At 39.6% G+C, this 19,205-nt stretch overlaps 1 protein-coding gene across 4 annotated transcripts in view; it reads left to right on the top strand.

The window, feature by feature from the left end:
- PDE1C (phosphodiesterase 1C) overlaps nt 1–19,205 on the top strand; it is a gene marked incomplete at both ends in the record, with an annotated part of 491,455 nt that overhangs the window by 453,603 nt on the left and 18,647 nt on the right. For all 4 annotated transcript variants that reach the window (XM_084229771.1, XM_084229773.1, XM_084229772.1 and 1 more), the window contains one exon: nt 18,203–18,271. In XM_084229771.1, coding sequence (XP_084085897.1) covers nt 18,203–18,271 — 69 coding nt within the window. The remainder of the gene's footprint in view (nt 1–18,202; nt 18,272–19,205) is intronic.

Below are 19,205 nucleotides of genomic sequence, written 5' to 3'. Positions count from 1 at the left end.
TTACTTACGAGTTAAGAGTGGTTCAGCCCTGATGTGCTTAGAGAGTTAAATGTTTTAATTGTTTTCTTAGGTGTTAAAGAAGTAGGTTCTTGATACAGAAAGTAATAGCAGTAAAAGTCCTTGGGCAGTGCGGGATGAAAGAGCAGAGACAATTACTTACATATTTAAGTTTTGAAAGAAAAACCATGCTATACAAAGAGAGAAGACAGCAAGGTTAGAAAATAAAAATATGACATCATTGTTCTCAGTGATAGCACCAGTGTCATGGATCAAAAGCAAAGATAAAGAAGAGGGCCTCCCCGGTGGCACAGCAGTTGAGCACTGGGTTGCGAAGCTTCCTGCAGCCTCTGCAGTACCGGTTCATTCCCCAGCCAGGGGAGGGTCCCACATGGTGCGCAGACTCCTCCTGCCACCCGCTGCTCCCCTCAGTAGTGTGCTTCGGTCCTTCTGCCTGCTCTGCTCCCCGCTCTGGCTCTGGTGAATCCTCTCACCCTCCCGCGCTTCTGACTGTACCCAGTGCTTGTATAAATAAATCTTAAAAAAAAAAAAAAGCAAAGATAAAGAAAGTGCATGAGCTACACCTGAGCTTTTCCATCTCTGTGCTGTTCTTACTCTGTTTGATCAAGTGGGTTCATTTTTAGGAGGTGATCAAATTGGCCAAGTTTTGGAAGTTATATTCCCACAAATGTACTCACTCTCTTCATATCTCTCTCACCGTCTGTCCGCCCATCCACCCACCCATCCTTCCATCCATCTGTACAGGGCTCTAGCATTGGTATTATATGCAGTGAAATGAATTTAGAATAATCCCGTTGTGACCATATCCACTATCATTTGGGGCAAGTAGAAGACCATACACACGTGCTTTTGGGTACTTGGTGGTAGCCATTTAAAATAACTGTTGTGCACTTTTGACCTATGACAATGGAATCTATGCCTGGATAAATCGCAAGAGTTATCGCTAAAATAATATTTGCTTGTTTTTAGTATTTCTTCATTATTAAAAAAAAAACCTGATCCATTTATATAAGCACTTCAGAAATTCTACTAGACATTTAAAATTGGGTTTGGTTCACCACATTTATTCTTCACCATGTTTTGTTTTTCTATTTAGCTTTTTACAGTTGTTTCTGTTGCTTACTGTATCACTTTATTGTTTTTGTAGAAAGTGACTCATAGGGAGGTAGCAATCGTAGATTTTCTGACTGGAAAATCTGATTTTGGAGCCCATGGCTGCCCTCAGCCAAGTCATCTTACTTCTTTGAACTTGGGTGATAGTTGACTCATGCTTTAAAAAAAATGAACAAATAAACTAAAACCCAAGAAAAATTATAAAGAAAGTGTTTACAGTTGTTTTTTAAAGTCCAGTGCAAGATTCTTCTGAGGCCCATCTCATAGATGCCTGACTTGTGATGATCTTGGAATAAACATTATGACTGATTAACACATTTTCAGAGTCATCATGTTAACCTCAAGATTCTTCTTTAAATGTCAAGAGCCTTTTCTTAAAACAATTATCCTTAAGTCAAGTGGTTTTATGCAGCATCTACATTTACCTTGAGGATGGTGTGGGAAGGGTGAAATAAACAAGGCCATAGTATTTTACATCTCCATCTAATTCTCTAATTGAAGTTGCTGGAACAGTCTTTGCTATTCACTCCCGTGAATAAATCCCATCAGGATTTGAGGGCACTGGGGCTTTTCTTCTCTGAGATCAAGAAAGTCTTTGGTCAAAGGTGAAGAGAGGGCCTCCCCCGGTGGCGCAGCAGTTGACCACCAGGCTACGAAGCTGCAGCACCGGTTTGATCCCTGGCCGCCAGCGAGAGTCCCACATGGCGCGCAGACCTCTCCTGCCGCCCACTGCTCCCCTCAGCAGTGTACTTCGTCAGTCTGCCTGTTCTGTTCCTTGTTCTGGGTCTGGTGAATTCTCTCACCCTCCCGCACTTCTGACTGTACCCAGTGCTTGTATAAATTAAAAACGAAAAAGCAAAAAACAAAACAAAACCAAAAAGAACAAAGGTGAAGGAGATAACACTTATTTTAGATATTTTCAGGACTTGTTGGAAGTTGGGTGAAGATACTCTCCATTGTATTTCTTCAATCACTCTTAAAAAGATAGATGAGTTTAACTACATTTTGTGATGTCCAAAGCCCACATAGCTTTACAACCAATGTAATTGAAAGCAGTTTTATTGAAAATAGTCATAGGTCTCAGTTAAATAAAAAGTGGCCTCTCATATTTTATCTTTAGGTCCTCCTTTTCATATACTTTATAGTCTTACCAAACCTTAGCTTAATAGGCTTAATTGATTTTAGTTTACACTGAAAACAAATACAAAACTGAAACATAACGAAATCAACTTTGGAATTCAGAGAAGTATGGAGTGAGGAGAGCAGCAGATCTAGAGAAATGCCTGGATAGCAGGTCTCCTTCTGTGGGAGATTTGTCCCAAAAAAGCCATCTACAGAAGTTCTACTTCAAAAGGAATATACATTTTTTTAAGTAAATATTTATTGAGATAACATTGATTTATAATACTATATAGGTTTCAGGTGTGCCTCTTTATAATTTGACATCTCTATAGACTACATCATCATCACCACCAAAAGTCTGTTTTTGTTTCTGTCTACCACCACCTTCACCACTATCACCATTTAATCCACTCCTCAATCTCTTTGCTCTCTAAGCACCATTCTGTTCTCTGTAATAAGGATTTGTTTTTGTTTTCTTTTGTTCCCTTTTCTGTTTCCTTATATTCTACATGAGTGAAATCATACAGTATTTGTCTTTCCCCATCTGACTGACTTCGCTTAGTATATTTTCCTACCCATGTTATCGTAAATGGCAAGTTTTCATTCCTTTTTATGACTGAGTAATATTCCACTATGTGTATATGTGTGTGTGTGTATTTATACATTAGTCTTCTTTGTTCATTCATGTATTGATAGTTATTTTGGTTGCCTTTATATGTAAATATGTGGGCTACTGTAAGTAATACCACTGGTAACATAGGGGTGAATATATTCTAAAATTTTTTTGAATTCTTCATATAAATAGCCAGAAGTGGAATTTCTAGATCATAAGTTAATTCCGTTCTTAATTTTTTTAATAATCTCCATAATGTTTCCATATAGGTTGTCCCAATTTAGCCTATTACCATAGTGTTCTCTACATCCTTGCCAACACTTGTTGTTTCTTGTCTTTTTGATAATAGCCATTCTCAAAGCTGTGAGATGATATCTTGTTGTGGATTTGATTTGAATTTCTCTAATGATTACTGAAGATAAACATCTTTTTCATGTACTTGTTGACTTATGTATGCCTTTTTTGAAGAAATGTCTATTTAGATCCTCTTCCCATGTTTTAATCACATTGTCTGCCTTTTCATTGTTGATTGGGAATATAATTTTTGACATATCATATGTTGCTATTGAATAAGATATAAAAGCAATGTATTTTATTATCTTTAATTTTTTTTCACACTGTGAAAATCAAGATTAGGAAAAATGTGGAGAGAAACTTCCTACTCATGCTTATCCCTTTATCTGTCCCCTTTACATTCTGCTTATTCAGTTCATTTCCTTTCATTAAAATAGTAATCCATTGAGCATATGCCATGTACCAGGCATTGTAGTACATGCAAAAAGAATTACAACAATAAATGATGTTTTCCCTGCCCTCAAGGATTCTACAGACTGGTGAAAATCATCCTCCTGCAGATAAGCTATAATATTGGTTACCTTAGGGTGAGAACCCTAAGAGATCATAAACAGAAGTTACATTAGAGCAAGCATGTGTTTGGGAAACCTGAGTTCACTAAGGTCACAATCAACTTCAGAACATGCATCCTTGTTCCTTTTTTGCTCTTGGTTATTAATGACTGTGAACACAGATGCAGCATAAACACATGAGCTTCCTTTGTTTATCCCTTCCTCCACCCCTTGACCAACTCTACATACCTCCCTTGACCAAAGGCTATAGGAGATCCATAGCCAGAGGGTACATGCTACCATTACTAATAAGCAATGACTAGAATGGGAGGAAGATCTCCCATTAGGAGCCTTTGGGCTCCATTAAGATCCTGGATGGACCCCTCCTTCTCAAACCCAGCTGTCCGGACGGCAGGCCACTGCAAACCCAGACTTTATGAAACAAGATATGCACCACTGTCTGTTGACTAATGGAGGTTCACTGCAGCTATCCTTGTCAGCTACCCCCAACTATACATCCCTAGCTTCCAATATAATTGTTTCATTTAAAAAATCACATCCAAACTATGTCATCATAGCAAAACTGGGGACATCTTTCTTGGTGCTTAGTACTGTGATGAACATCTAAAAAGACTCTCACTACATATAATCCCAGGCTGATAATGGCAGAGTCTGAGCAGTAAGTGGGGGCCTATCTTGCAACTCCTGTGCAAACCAGATTGCACATAGACAATCTGAATCAATGGAAAACATCTAATCCTTGATTTCAGCCTCTGTTTCACATCTTTCCTTCATTGACAAATTCCTGTGAGGCAACTGGCAACTTCCCTCAACGGTCCTTCTTCTAGTATTAGTGTGAAGTGATTGGTTAGAAGTTTTTCTATTTTCTGTTATCGCTGCCAAATAGGTGAAGGTACTAATGGTGGGAAAACATATTCAAAACCAAGGCAAAGAAGGAGGAACAGCAGGAGACTGATTCTTATGGCCCCAGGAGAGTAGACAGGTGACAGTAATTGCAATAGATCAGAAAGGGCTCTCCTGTCTCTCAGATGGTATGTTGCCTAATTTCAACTAAGACTTATTTAGGAGAAGATCTTTGTCTTTAGAGTCGAACAGGAAGTGTTTTTGTCCTCTAATGACTCCTCACTTGTTGTAGATGACCGCTGGACTGCTGTCCCTGGGGAACCCCACAGAGGAGGAAACTCTCTCTAACTATAAGACACATGACTTACAGAACAAGCTAGTGGTTATGGGAAACAATAGCATAGTGGGTTTTGTTTGTGTGTTTGCTTTTTAAAAATTCTGTTGAAACCCATTGAGGTTACATGGTTTTGCTGAGGTTATTCCAGGTGAAAAGAAAATCTGATGTGTATTTTTGTTAAGTTCATCCTATTTCTGTTTTTGTTTTCTTCGCCACCACCTCGGTCTGGGTCCAGTAGAGGATTCAGGTGATTTACCCAGCTGCACGATTATTTTGCTTGGGATACATCTTATTCTAAATCTCTTTGAGAAGCTTCTGAAGGGTGGGACAAAAATTCTGAGAGAGGGACACTGTTTTTGGTATGAAATGCTTGGGATGGACTAGATGAATCTGATTTCTTCCAATCCCACTTACCCCTGAGGCACAATTAATACACAAAATAAGGTGTATTAATAAATGTTTCATAATCAGTTTGAAGGAATCACCAAGATTTCAAATATAACCAATGCTTCAGTTTCTCCACTGAGGTTTTTCCCTTTATGAATAGAATGAATCTTGTTACAAAGGAGACAGCAATGACTGGTATCAAAATGTTTAATTGATCACCAACCCCCCCCCCCTTTTTTTTAACCTTCAGATTTTCTTCTCCTCAGATCTGGAGGGTGGAGAAGGGGGGGGAAAGGCAGCATTGACACTTTTCTTTTTCTTTTTCTTTTTTTCAGATTCAGAAGAGTAAAAAACACCTCATATACAATAAAAGAGGCTGCCAGTGTCTTGCATCATTTTAGCTGAGCTTCTTCATTCTCCTTCTTCTCCTTCTTCCACAAAGACCCATATCTGGGGAAGGTGTACAACTTTCAAAAACAAGCCCCCACACTTGGCCTTCTCTCATGCCACCCCCTCCCAGGGGCTGATCCTCTGAGGGCTGGTTTGAGCTCTTACAAGTCTGGGAATTTCCCCTGAGCAAACCAAGCAACTTGAGATTTTTGCACAAACAGAAATAAAACTTGAAGGGACTTCCACAAAATCCTTTGCTAATGCCCTGACTTTCAAGGCACCTGTCTGGCCTGATGAGAATGGACGTCCTGGATATGCTGAAAGGGGCCTGAAAAGCCACACACAGAAACTGCCATGTTATTACTGTCAATGCTGTTACTTTAAATGTTACTTTTTTTTGCACGGGCTGCTGATAGTGGACACAGCTATGCTGGCCTTCATCACAGCTAAGATGATGATTCCAGTCTCTGATTGTTCCTATCCTGAATCAGGAACATTCTTTTTTTTCCCTCCAGTTTCCTTTCAGATTTAAAAAATTGTTCATATGCTTTCCTTTACATACATATATATATATATATATATATAAAATATGAAATTCTTTTTTTTAAAGATAATCCTGTAGGAATCTTATTTGATGTTGAATTTATCTGTGTATTCATCAATATAAACCTGAATGTTTCATTCTTGGCCATACTTTTCAGGTGGAAAATCCTGTTTTGTTGGATAGCATCTCTAACTAAGTGGTTACTGAAATATTTACCACTAGCTTGTCCTCTTATTTCGGACATCTATGGTTTGACTTAATTAGTATCAGGGAGATATGCCAGAAAATTTTTTTCATTTTAAGAAGATTTAGCAATACGAGGTAGGACCTGATTAATAGCACAAATCAAATATAAGAATAGTAGATGTAGCACTGAGAGAATATAGATGCAATCCCTCCTCGTCCAAACCAAGTCCAAAATGGAACCCTATGGAGTATAATTTTATGGATATAAAGGGTGTGGTTTGGATAAAACAAATTCTTAACAATATAGTTTTGGTTCACAAGGCATCTTTGAGTGCTTCCCAGGGATAAATCATGTGACTATGCTGGTGATGGAAGGGAATTAGTAATAGGAAGAAAGAGAGGATTTTCTTACATGTATTTCCAATTGAAGATTTAATTTCTACTAAAAGAGCACAAAAACAAATATTAAAAAAAATTTTCTTATTACTAATTCGGAAAGTTGGTATTTCTTCAGACAGAAAGAAAATTGTATATGTGGTCTGCAAAACCTTTTGCCTTGCTGAAGTGTTCCCTAACAGTATGATTTGAAGAAATCTGTTACACACATTGCACAGTGGTGTGTGGATATTTGAACAGGGTGTATTGGTCAGCTTTGCATTTTGCTTTGTAATAACATGTTTTTTTCTCTTGCCCCCCTCACCCCCCATTTTACTAACTGTGATCACAATAAATAATGTGGCTGCAAATTCAAATCAGGGACCTAGCAGGTCATGTAAATGAGTAAAGCAAGCCATGTAATACCGCTATTATTGTGATAAATGACAATTCACAATGGGCCTTGGTATCTGTGAGGCAGTAGGAGTAGCAGGGACAGTGAGAAATTGGAGAGGGGGCACATGTGCTTAGGAAGGGAGCAGTTGCTAGCCAGCAACAGGATGAGTGTTATGTAGGATTGGGGGGCCCTAGAAACCTAGGATTTTATATAAACCCTCTCTAAATTTTTAAATACTGGCAACTCATTCAGAAACTTACACTGTGCTGGTCACAGAAAACATACTTATGCCCTGCATTCAGTCCACGGGACTTCAGTTTGTGAACTGTTCTTTGTGGTGTTGTGGTTTTGTATAGGAATGAAATACAGCCAGTACATGTCTGTTCTTGACCTTGGAACCTGAACCTTTTACCTCATTTCTATTCTGTATCTCATGGCCAGTCAAAATAGAAAGCCTGCAACTTCCCTTTTATACGTCAACAAGCAACATTAACCAATTTTTTAAAAAAGAAATAGGATTATAGCCATTTTTTTCTAGCATCACTAAAGATGAAATTGTTTTTCATTTGCTTTAAGTCATTGATTAGATGAAAAAGAATGGGAAGACTATACAGAGCTCTGTATGCACCTTTTAATGTGGAAAAATAAAAGCTCCACGTTATGTGGATTTTTAAATCCTCAAAAAGTATTTTGAAAGGTTTGAAAGAAATGCAAGACTATTTTTTAAAAGTATAAAACAATATATTGTTATGCTATGAATTTATACTGGAGTTGATACATTAAAATCATGACTTCAAGTTAGTCTTGACTGGAAGAACAATATTTCCAATGTCCCAGCTCAGTTTTCATTTTCTTCAGAGTCCTCCAAGACAAGTGACGCTGGGCACTCATCCTTCCATTGCATAGACCTTGGCATCTTAATTCTGTGTTACCTTGTCACATAGAAAGCAAAAGTTTGCTCGTCTAGACTAAGAATTGACTGGCAGGTAGGGAAAGCAGTAGGAACATTCCTATCACTGACAAACCACAAGTTCTGTGTGTCTCTTGGTGGAAAATGGCAAATGGATTTGGGCCTTGAGTCTGGGTCCCCACGTCGCCAAACAGCTCTATATCCCAGTTGTGTTGATATTGTTTATTTCAGTGTTATGGGACCCATCCATAGAGAGGTCTTTGTCCATCTTTTATTCATGTTAACCTTTCTTGGGTTATGGGCCCTAATAGCTTATGGCACAGACAAGAAACACATTTCTAGCACATTAAATTCAAATGGGCTTTCTTCCACTGTCCATTTCATTCTCGGAGCTCTTAAAAATGATTAGAAACTTTGGACAGCTTCCTATTAAGGACATGATATACTTAAACAATAAAATGATACCTAAACACTTGAGAGCCAGAGTAGTCTAGCACCTGTTCATTTCATTTGCAGAATTAAAGCCATCATATTACATTTTCCACCTGGAATGATGCATTTAGTAAATATGAAAAGTAAAGAGCAAAATTGTCACAGGATGTAAGACATAGAGCAGACCTAAAAATAGAGACCAAATTTGTAATGTGTATTTGGGAGAAAGGATACTGGTCTTTTAATATTATTCCTCTCATAGATCACTTTTCTTTAGATGGATACCAGATAGAAAGATAGATAGATAGATAGATAGATAGATAGATAGATAGATAGATAGATAGATAGATAGATAGATAGATAGATAGATGAAAGATACACAGATATAGGTAGATAATATAATGTTTCTTTCTAGTCTTAAACTTAGAGCAAAGACTTACATGATAGAATTACTTCATAATTTTACTTATGGAATATTGGAGAAAACAAGAGAAAAATAGAATAAAATCTTCTTATAGTGATATAGAGAAGATTCAGAGATTAAAGTACATGTAGGTGGCAAATGTCTCAAATAAAGAGAATTTAAGGATCCAGGAAACACTTTTTTTCTTTCTAGTGGGAAACTTCATTCTGATTTGAAATCTACATAGTGCCCGGTGTGGTCAGAATTCAGGAAACACATGCAAAATTATCCAGTTGAATCCCACTCCATCCTGTGAGTGCAAACAAATTTCAGACTTGTCTGAAATTTATTTAGCATCTCCTATATACCAAGCATATTGCTAACGACTTGCTTCTCGGTATATACAGACAACCTAACCACGCAAATAACTTATCATAATGAATGGGAAATTGCAGGTAGTTTGTGGAAATTTGTCAGAGCCAAGTTTATAAAAAACCAAACAATAAAAACTTCTCTTTGACTCTTGTATTTAAGAAAAGCTAAAACCAAAACCAAGGTAGGATTAATCTGCTTTTGGGATGGGATGAGGATACCAATCTTTTGGAAATACTAGTGGATTTATTTATAACATAAGTTGTAACTTTTAAATCCAGAATTCACTCTCTTGGAGAAAATAGGAGATTCTCTAGGTACAGAGTGGGGAATCATTGCCCAGTTTTGCTCCACCAGTATTATGATTGGTATAGCACTGAATTCTGCAAAATTGGAAGTTAAAGAAAATAATGTTGCAATAATTATATTGGATTTTATGGGTGAATAAATGGAAAGTAATACTTGTAATTCATCAACAGTGATCCTTGACTAAAGGCCTCATTATCTCTTAGAAATTGAACTTTAAAAAAAAGAAATTAAACTTAATGAAAAATTGTACAATGAACAGCACAGTATTTCTATAAAATACCCCTTTGAGAAACAAGAGATACATTACCTGCCAAGATCAGATTTCAGCTTTTGAGGTTTCCTTTCAACAAAAACACTGATGGGCATGGAGGTGACAAGTGAATTAGAATGGTATTAGAACCAGTTATGACATTAGACAGGGTTCCTCTGACATGTCATTTTCGGTCCAGGGAGAGTAGAAAAACAGAAAGGAGGCCCCCAGATATTCTCATTAGATATTTCTAAAAGTCAGGATGCTCCATCAGGGAAGTCTGCAACAAGCCAGAACTGTTTCTTTGAAGGAACAGGGGAGACCTGACTGAAAGATTCATGAAAGCCAATTTAAACATTACTCATTTCTAGTTATTTTAACTCATTTCTCTACCTCCAGCACTTTTCCTTAAAACATCGGCAGACATTATTTGAGATGAATTTGCATAATCTGGCTACCCAGTTTAGTTTGCTGCGCACTGAACCAGGGAAATAGAGGATACCACATGAACCCTTTCAGCTCACTTGGGGCACACTTAGTCATCCTTGCTATTAATTGGAGCAAATGCTGACTGCAGCAGGCCAGAGAGTGTCATCACAAGGGGCCCCTCAAACCATGTATCTCTGTGGGAGCTGGCATTTGACCATATAGAAGTATTTCTCAGGTGATGGTGCAGGATAACTACTCAAAATAAAGCCCATTAAAACCTGGTGACTATGGAATGGCTCTTAAATAGGTCGTCCTGGAGGCACATCATTGTATAGTCTTTGCTTCTCTGTCATGGTCTAGCTTGGAGTAAGGATTTATGTACTTATGTATTTGTCTTTGAGTGGGTATATGTGTGATGGTATAGAAATATAGCCACACATTAATATACATAGCTTTATAGTAAAGATTTATAGTATAGATTCATAGCCATAGGTATATCGTCAAGTCACTGACTCTAGAGCTAGAACTGTAGAGTATACACTTTCCATTTTTTTTGCTTTGATGATATTTTTATACAATTTTATACACTGTAAAAATTTTTTAAATATTTGCTATTTTCATTTGTAGAACTCAGTTAGGTTTTTATGAGCTCTGGTGTCCACTGTACAGCCAGATTCCTCCACACACCCCTAGCTTGAGTCTCCTCCCCTTTTCATAAATTTTCTTTTACCTTTCCTCTCTTCTTCATTTTCCTGCCATTTGAAAATTCCTTCTTTTGCCTCTGTCTAGGCAAGCCATTTAGCTTGCAGTATCATTTTAGCACATGGAAACATAAAATAATAGGGAAAAAGTGAAAGCAACTTGTTCTAGTACATCCTACATGAGGAAATGTTTGGTGCCAAGGGGTAGGTGGGCAGGAGGGATTACACTGGGGAAGGAAGCAGGACAAAGGAAATCCTCAGGGGAGACCCATCACCCAATGCAAGGCGAGTCACTCTGAGGCTAATATGTGCCACATTATCTTCCCTCAGTGCAGAGCACAATTATTTCTGTCACAGGGTTTTTCTCCATAGGATGCTATGCCCCTCCATGGGTCTGTAGAGTCTCTCTTAATACATAACATGTGAATGGATCACTCAGCTCATCTCCTAAGCCTTAGATTTTGTTGCTGTTCAACTGAATTTGTGGGAGATGTCTGAATTAATTTCAACAATGCTGAACAAGACTGAATGAGGGACGCAAGCAGAATCAAACCCCAAACCTCAATTCAAATCATGCCAAATACTTAGTTCTTTGGAGAAATAAGGAAGGGATTTGGGGCTGAGTTCTGAGAATACTCTTCCAAAAGGAAGATGTTAAATGGACTTGTCTGTATTTTATAGCAATGATAGAATATACTTCCATGGTGTGAAATATGCTTCTAGCAGATAAAATGCAGGTTGCAAATTGCCTTTGTGTATCATCGAGCTAGAGAAAGACCATAGGGTCTGAAGAAGAGCGTTTTTTTTTTCCTGTGATGCTGGTTTATACTGAAACTATTCAAATGCCATAGCATCACATCTCCAAGTGCAAAAATAAATCATGAGGATTCATGTAAAAACAATATGCTAAACTGCGCTCAATAAATTAAAGATGTGTTTCTTGTAAATCTTATTTGCACAGATGAGGCTGACAGTTCCTCAATGTATTATTTTCCCCCAGCATCTAATAATGAATGTCTTGTATGTTCTTCTGATTACCAAATAAAAACAATGAGTTAACCTCTCAATTGGAATTTGAAAAATGAAAAAGGTGCCTTTTTTCTTTTAGTGTTTTTCATTGTTGTCACCATCCCAGATAAGTGACTGTTGGTACTCACTCAACCATCTGTGTCTTGTATTCCTTCAAAACCACATGATACCCAGGTACAAGTGCCTACGTGCTGGAAGATATACACAGTGCCTCACATCTCATATAATCTTTCATGAGTAGGTGGGGTGAGGTGAATGGATTATCAGAAACTCCTTAGAGGCGTAGGAAATGTCAGAATTCTCAGAATTGGACTAGCATCCAGATGTTCAATCTTTTGGGTATGATGATAATGGTTTGACAGTCCATGATACTAGCTTGTGAATTCCAGGCTCTTTTTCTTCCTCCTTCTTTTGAAAGGTCTACCTGGAAATATATATGTTTTTCCTCTCCAGCCACAAATACTCGGAGTCTGATTAGGACTAGTCACTGCCCCTGCTTGTGGGCAAGCGGGATGGCACCTGGCCTCACTCCTCTAGCCAGCAACATGTGAGAATGACTCCCCTAGTAGTGTATTACACAAACACCACCCTCTAATCCACTGGATTATTACTGACAAACGGAGTGTGATTTTCTTCAGTGCTGTTGTATTTGTCATATATGTCTTCTTTTTTGAAAGCAAAAGTAGAACTTACTGATTCTGAAAAATACAGAGTAGTACAATAAAACTAAAATCACGTGTAATATCCCATCCAATGGCTATTCACTGTTAGCTTTTCACTGTATTTCCTTATGGTCTCTTGCTATGTGTTTTTACACAGTCGCGACCTTACCCTACAGTGTATTTAATTCTGTACTATGGTTTGTTCAGATAATATTGGGTTGTGAGCATTGTCCCATTTTTAAAAAGCTCTTTATTAATATAATTTCAGTAGCAACATTTTATTTCATTCTGTGGCTCTAGCACACTTAACTGCTTCTCTGCTCTTGGACAATTAGCTTACATGCTCTTATTTATTTTTTTGCAGTTAAAATTAGCATAGAAATGGAGTTCTTTGTGCATAAGGCTTTGTTGCATTTCTGAATCTCTCCATTGAGCAGCTTTTTAGGTGTACAAGTTTGGCCAAAGGTCATGAACAGTTTCAATGCCTCATTCCTATAGTCAATTCCAAAGCATATTCAAATAGTAAAGCAGCTGTATTTAAAATGTATATAGTGTTGTGCTATATAAATAACTCTTGTGTTTTTGGTGATTTTTTTCCTTGTAATGAACAGAGATCAGGTCACACAAAAGCAAGCATAGTACTGGTGGTGGTTGTATTGTGGAGGGTAGTTGTTATTAAACATTCTCAGTATGCAACTCTTATTTACATACCACTGGAAGACAACGCTTAGGTAAGTGCTGTCAGATTAGAAGCCCTCCAAGCTCTTCCAACATTTCCATTTTCAGCCCTGAGCTGAACTTGGGCTTCTCTCGATGCTCTTTTTTTTTTTTTTAAGACTGTAAAGAGACAAAAATGACATTTTGATCCCAGACATCAGGCAACAGCCAATTGCCCTCTACTGCTGCCCAAGTACAACATAGTAAAGATGTTGGTAGATGTGTTTATAAGTAAGGATCAGAGGTTTGTGAGTATCATAAAGGCAGACTTTACAATATGCTAAATAAAAGAGATTGCAAGTGCTCAGTAGGTTGACAGAAACTTCTCCCTCCTGGGTCTTGCAGCTCCCACCTCTGCCCTGTGGGAGCCAGTTGTGTGATAACAGCAGTGCTATTGTTGGATCATTACTAATGATGACGCTTGTTCTCAGGAGCTCTTAAATCACCCTTTCCTCAGCAGGCATAGACTTGGCTGTGCTAACCCTATTTTGTAGAAGGGAGACTATTTGTTTGATGTGGAGCTGAAAATCACTGGTGTTTAATGCAAACTCATGTCCTGAGTCTTATGTGTGTGTATTTGTCCCCAGGGGGGCAGCCTTGGTTGTCACTTCCATCACTGTCTTCTCCAGACTCCTGATGAATTGGATTCATTGCCCTTTAACTGAACCAACCAAGGACATTAATTTGAAATATCTGAAAGCTATTCATTTGTCAAAAGATACTTCCAGTCACACAAGCTGCAGTGATGACATTTCTGCCCTGAACTGACTGATTGGGTTGTTTACTTTTTGAAAAGTCACGTACCCTGGGTCGAGGACAACGCAATTCATGACCTTAAAATGCCTCTCTCCCACAGATGATATATTAGCTACTTTACACACACACATAAATATAATGCACACCTTTCAATTTAAGTTAATAGCAAACATTTTATTTCACTGAAGTTTGCTAAACACTTTACCTGTCTACTCTTACTTGATCTTCACAATTGCATTCTGAAATTGATGTTTTTAAAATGTTTATAGATGAGGAAAATGAAGCTTAGCATATCAACACTGATGTAGCTACTTATTTATTTGTTCCCATTTTATCCAAATCATTTATGTAATAGTTCAGGATTCTAAAACATAATGTAATCAATCTGTTTTGTAATAATTAATAAAGCAAAATAAAATCAGTGGCAGAAAGGAGAGTCTGTGTAGAGAGAGCATACCAGGGCAAATGTTCGTATGTAGACACACAGGCTAAATAGGCCTCCCACTTCACAACATTGTCATAAACTGGATCTGAGTTTCCTGAAACCCAAAATAAAAATGGAAAATAAAACGTCATTTCATCCAGGAAAATAAAGGACACCAGTTATTCAGAAGACAGGGTGCCTTCCCTGATGGCTGAAGGAAAAGAAATGTCTTCTGCAGGGACCACCAAATATGATGTTTCTCTCTCACAGCTGCAAAAAAAGAGCCGAGTGCTGGATGCCTCCCCAGACCAATTAAACAGCGTCTTTACAAGGGTCCTGATAGCAGCATATTTTCCTTAAAACTCCCTGTATGATCCTGATGGGTAGTGAAGATTAAAAACCTCTGACAGAGTAAATTCTGTGTCACTGAGGAAGTAACATCCCTGAGTAGATTTCTCCAGTAAATCCCAGAGGGATCTCTGTGTCCCCAGGCCAACTGTGGGAATGGGGTAGTTGGGTGCTCAGTTTCAGATGTTTTCCTGGGAATGGGAGTAAGGGAGGGGTAAAGGGTTTTAGAAAATGAAACTTAGATACATTGAGTGTTATTCCCACAAAGGGGACTGAGTAAAGTGATATGTAATTTGGTGACCATGGATTGAGAATTTATTCCAGGAATACCACCTCAATTAAAGGGGAGCCAGTGAAAGCTGACTCAGAACCTAAACATCCCTGATGGCCCACGCTGCTGCTAAAGTGCTGAAGAATTCTCAAGCAGCTTTATTTTATGCATCTCTGCCTGCTACCTGTGTATGACTCATGATTAGGAGAAGTGGGGCTGGCTTCTCCCCTTTCCTGATACAGAGGGATGTCATCAAGCACAGCGAAAAACAACATCATTTCCAGAGGGCTTTTAGTTTTGCTTTCCCAATGGCCCAAGGCCCCCAGAGATTCCGATCCCACTCAGTGTCTGCAAAGAAGATACCGAGGGAATGAAAAGCTTCCCCAAGAGAGAATCATCAAGCTGCAAGCTTTTGGGAGATCCTAGTAGATGACCTTTAAAACTTGCACCAATCATTCATATAAAATAATAAGTGAGTGTTTCTACAGGCAGTAACAGTATTGGAAGCTTGTAGCCACCGAGTGCCTTGAAGTTTTTCAAGTGCTTGTGTTGGCAACCTTACATTTGATCTCTTGAGTATCCATAGAGAGAGGGTGCCATATTTTCCAACAGTTAGACAAGAAGGAAAATGTATCACACAAGGTTTCCAAGTTTGCCTGAAAGTCACAGTCACCTGGGGGACCTATGGAACTCACAGGCCCTTCCAGAAATGCTGACTCACTAGTACTTGGTAAGGCCTGGGAATCTGGTTTTGTTTTTCCTTTTTTTTAAAATACTTACTGCAGGTTTTTCTTATCCTTAGGTAAATTTAGGAAGACTGCACGTGAAGGAAATCTGGATAATGGGTTGGTCAAAAAACAATAGGAGTCATTGGAAAAAGAGTCTGTAACTGTAACTCTGAAGGATTTTGTGTTCTAACACACATCAACTTTACGCAAATTACTTATATGTCCTTTGCTTCCAAATTCTGTAAAATGGAAATCATTTAATCATCAGAGTATCAAAAAAGACAACTAACATGCATTTAATTGTGGGTAGCTGCTTATTTAAAAAATGGTACAATACCATGTAATATGGTACCTAGGACATTGGTGGTAGTTTGATATATGACAGTGACTATTACTTAGGACCGAACTATCAAACTGTGAACTGACACTCTAAACTTCCAGCCTGAAGCAGTGGTCACAGCTGAGGGTAACTGCGCTCCTATGGGGTGTTTGTCATTGTCTGGAGGGCATTTCTGATCATCAGGACAGGGGAGGTGCCCCTTATATCTAGTGGACAGAGGTCAGGAATGCAGCTCAACACTCTACTGTGCACAGGACAGTCTCCTTCACAAAGAATTATGTGACCCAAATGTCATACTGCTGCGGTTGAGAAGCCCTACCCCAAAGGGACAATGAGACAAATAAAAAGTCTTGTGACTGGAAGAATTAATACTCTGGGTCACCCCATAGAGCAGGTGGATCCAGTGGGACACAGATGCCTTTCTAGGAGATCACCCAAAAATCAGAGGCATGGATTTGTGTCCTGTTGTAGGGTCAGGAAAGGACACAGTGCAGGTTTTCTATGATCCAGCAGACCGGGTAAAGGAGGAGTCAGAGTCCTCAGTGGCTTTTTGCAGGCTTTTATTGGGGTTTACCAGGCATATGGCAGGCAGGGGTGCTGGGGGGCCGGGAGGCTGGTAGGCCTCCCAGGCCCCAGCAAATCCTTACTCTATCTGGGCTCTCTGGCCTTCTCTCTGCTTCTCTGCTCTTCTGTTCGTTCTGCTGCTTCTCGGCTTCTGCTGGTGTCCCCGTGACGCCGCCCTTAAAAGCCCAGTCTTGGCCCAGGTGAATCCCATCTACCTATGCCCACACCCTATTCCAGGTGCCCGCCATCAGGCATGCATTCAGGACCGCAAGGATCCATCATCTATCCTGATGGCGGGAGGGCAGAAAAGCCTGACATTTTCCCTTACCCTACACCTGTGATTCACATAGTGCCTCTGATTGGGGCTGACATTTCCACACTCATGCCCACCGTTCTTTGTGTGGGATCCAGAGTGAATGGCACCCCTGGAGTTGTGCACCAGGCAGCCCTGACAACCACCTTCACTTTGGGTGAATGTGTTCACCTCTGTGTGTCCAGGACACCTCATTAGACTGATAATCATTACGTTCACCTGGGAAACTTGCTGAAAGGCAAACTTCTGGCTTCATTCCCCGAGATTCTGCTTCAGTAGGCTCTGGAAAGCACCCTGGGAGCCACACTTATAAAAATCACCTCAGGGGATTCTGAAGCTCTCTTACAGCCAAGTTTGCACCTCTAAGTTCTTCGCCAACTCTGACATTCAGAGCATCTATGAGGCCTGGGGCCTAAAGTCCTCCCGCGCTGCTCTCACCTCATGCAAAGTAACTGTTTGGGTGGGTCTGAGGCATTTGGGTTAACATTCTGTTTTCTATTTTTATTATTACTAGTAGTACAGTTAACACTACAACTACGAATAATAGTAATAATACAATAATAACAATAACACGATGTCAAGGGTGACAACTGTTCAGAGGAGCTACTTCCGCAACAGTAGTTCTCCATCCTGGAAACAATTATTATCACCTGGGGGCAGGGGGCGTTACAAACACTGATGCTAAGCTCCATCTTGGCAAATGAGACCGACTCTCCGGTGACGGTACTCAGGCTACTGCACATTTAGAAGCTCTCCCTCTTGGTCCTCACATTCAGCCTGCTCAGGGTGTGTTGGTCTCAACATACCAACCTGCCCCCCAGAAGACCGAGAAGGGTCAAGTGCACACAGGTGCACACAGGCCAAGGCTATGCTCCTGGCTTCTCTGACCCTGGAGTAGGGGCAGCCCCGCCCCTACTTTCTTCTAAACATTGTTTTCAGACTCTCGCTTTCAGGTCATTGGATAATGTTTGAGATATCATTTGATGACTACTACCCGTCCCAGAAGCGTATTCACAATGCTACCCTCCCTTATCCTCTTTTTCCTCTTCACAGGCACTAAGAAGCGTTCTCATGGCTCCCCAGCCCCAAGCACTAGCTCCACAAGTCGCCTGACCTTGCCAGGTGGGTAAACTGTACTGTGCCATAATCCTAGTGATCCGGAGAGTTTTCTCAGGATGGTTTCTCAGGAATTGAGTTTAGCAGTTAGCGGACAGAGTATCTGACCCCTTACTTTTCCACTCCAACCTGTTATCAGAGAGCTTTATCTGAGGTTCCTCCAGGAAAGGACATACTATATTCATAGCTGGTTCACTGCCTCCCATGTTCTTCCTGGATGTTTATCAAGATGTGCTATGGAAGCATTTCTTTGAGAGACTGATGGTACAGGGCTGAGTGTGAGTCTTCGGTGAGAGACAGTTGGGTTCAACTCTGTCCTTATCTCTACAGATTGGGATTAGAAATTATTCTTGCAAATACAGCATGTAGTTATATGCATACATATATACACTGCATATGCAAATACATACATATATATGCTGACATGTATATTGGGTGTTCATAGCTAATCAGTTTCTGCTATTGAGAAATATGGAAGTCATGTGTGGTCTGTATTGAATCTCATCTAACATTTATTAGTGATTTTTTAAAAAGATTTATTTATTTATTTATATAAGCACTGGGCACAGTCAGAAGCGTGGGAGGGTGAGAGAATGCACCAGAGCCAGAGCAGGGAACAGAACAGGCAGACTGACGAAACACACTGCTGAGGGGAGCAGCAGGTACAGCAGGAGAGGTCTGTCGCGCCATGTGGGACCCTCACCAGCAGCCGGGGATTGAACAGGCATTGCGTATGCTGCGGGCAGCTTTGCAGCCCAGCACTCAACCGCTGCGCCACCAGGCCCTATTAGTGAATTTTGAGCTTTCACAATATCCATGTGTGATCACTGTTTCATGTGAGAGCCATATATTGTTCATTCTGTCTCTATGCATGGGACAACATTGTCTACTACAATTTAATGTTTGTAAGTAGACTTAGAAAGACATATCTATTGAGGAG

Source organism: Talpa europaea (genome assembly GCF_964194135.1).
Source record: "Talpa europaea genome assembly, chromosome: 3".
Classification (NCBI taxonomy): Eukaryota; Metazoa; Chordata; class Mammalia; order Eulipotyphla; family Talpidae; genus Talpa; species Talpa europaea.
Note: the sequence above shows the minus strand (reverse complement) of the source record. Positions and strands in the feature narration are given on the sequence as shown.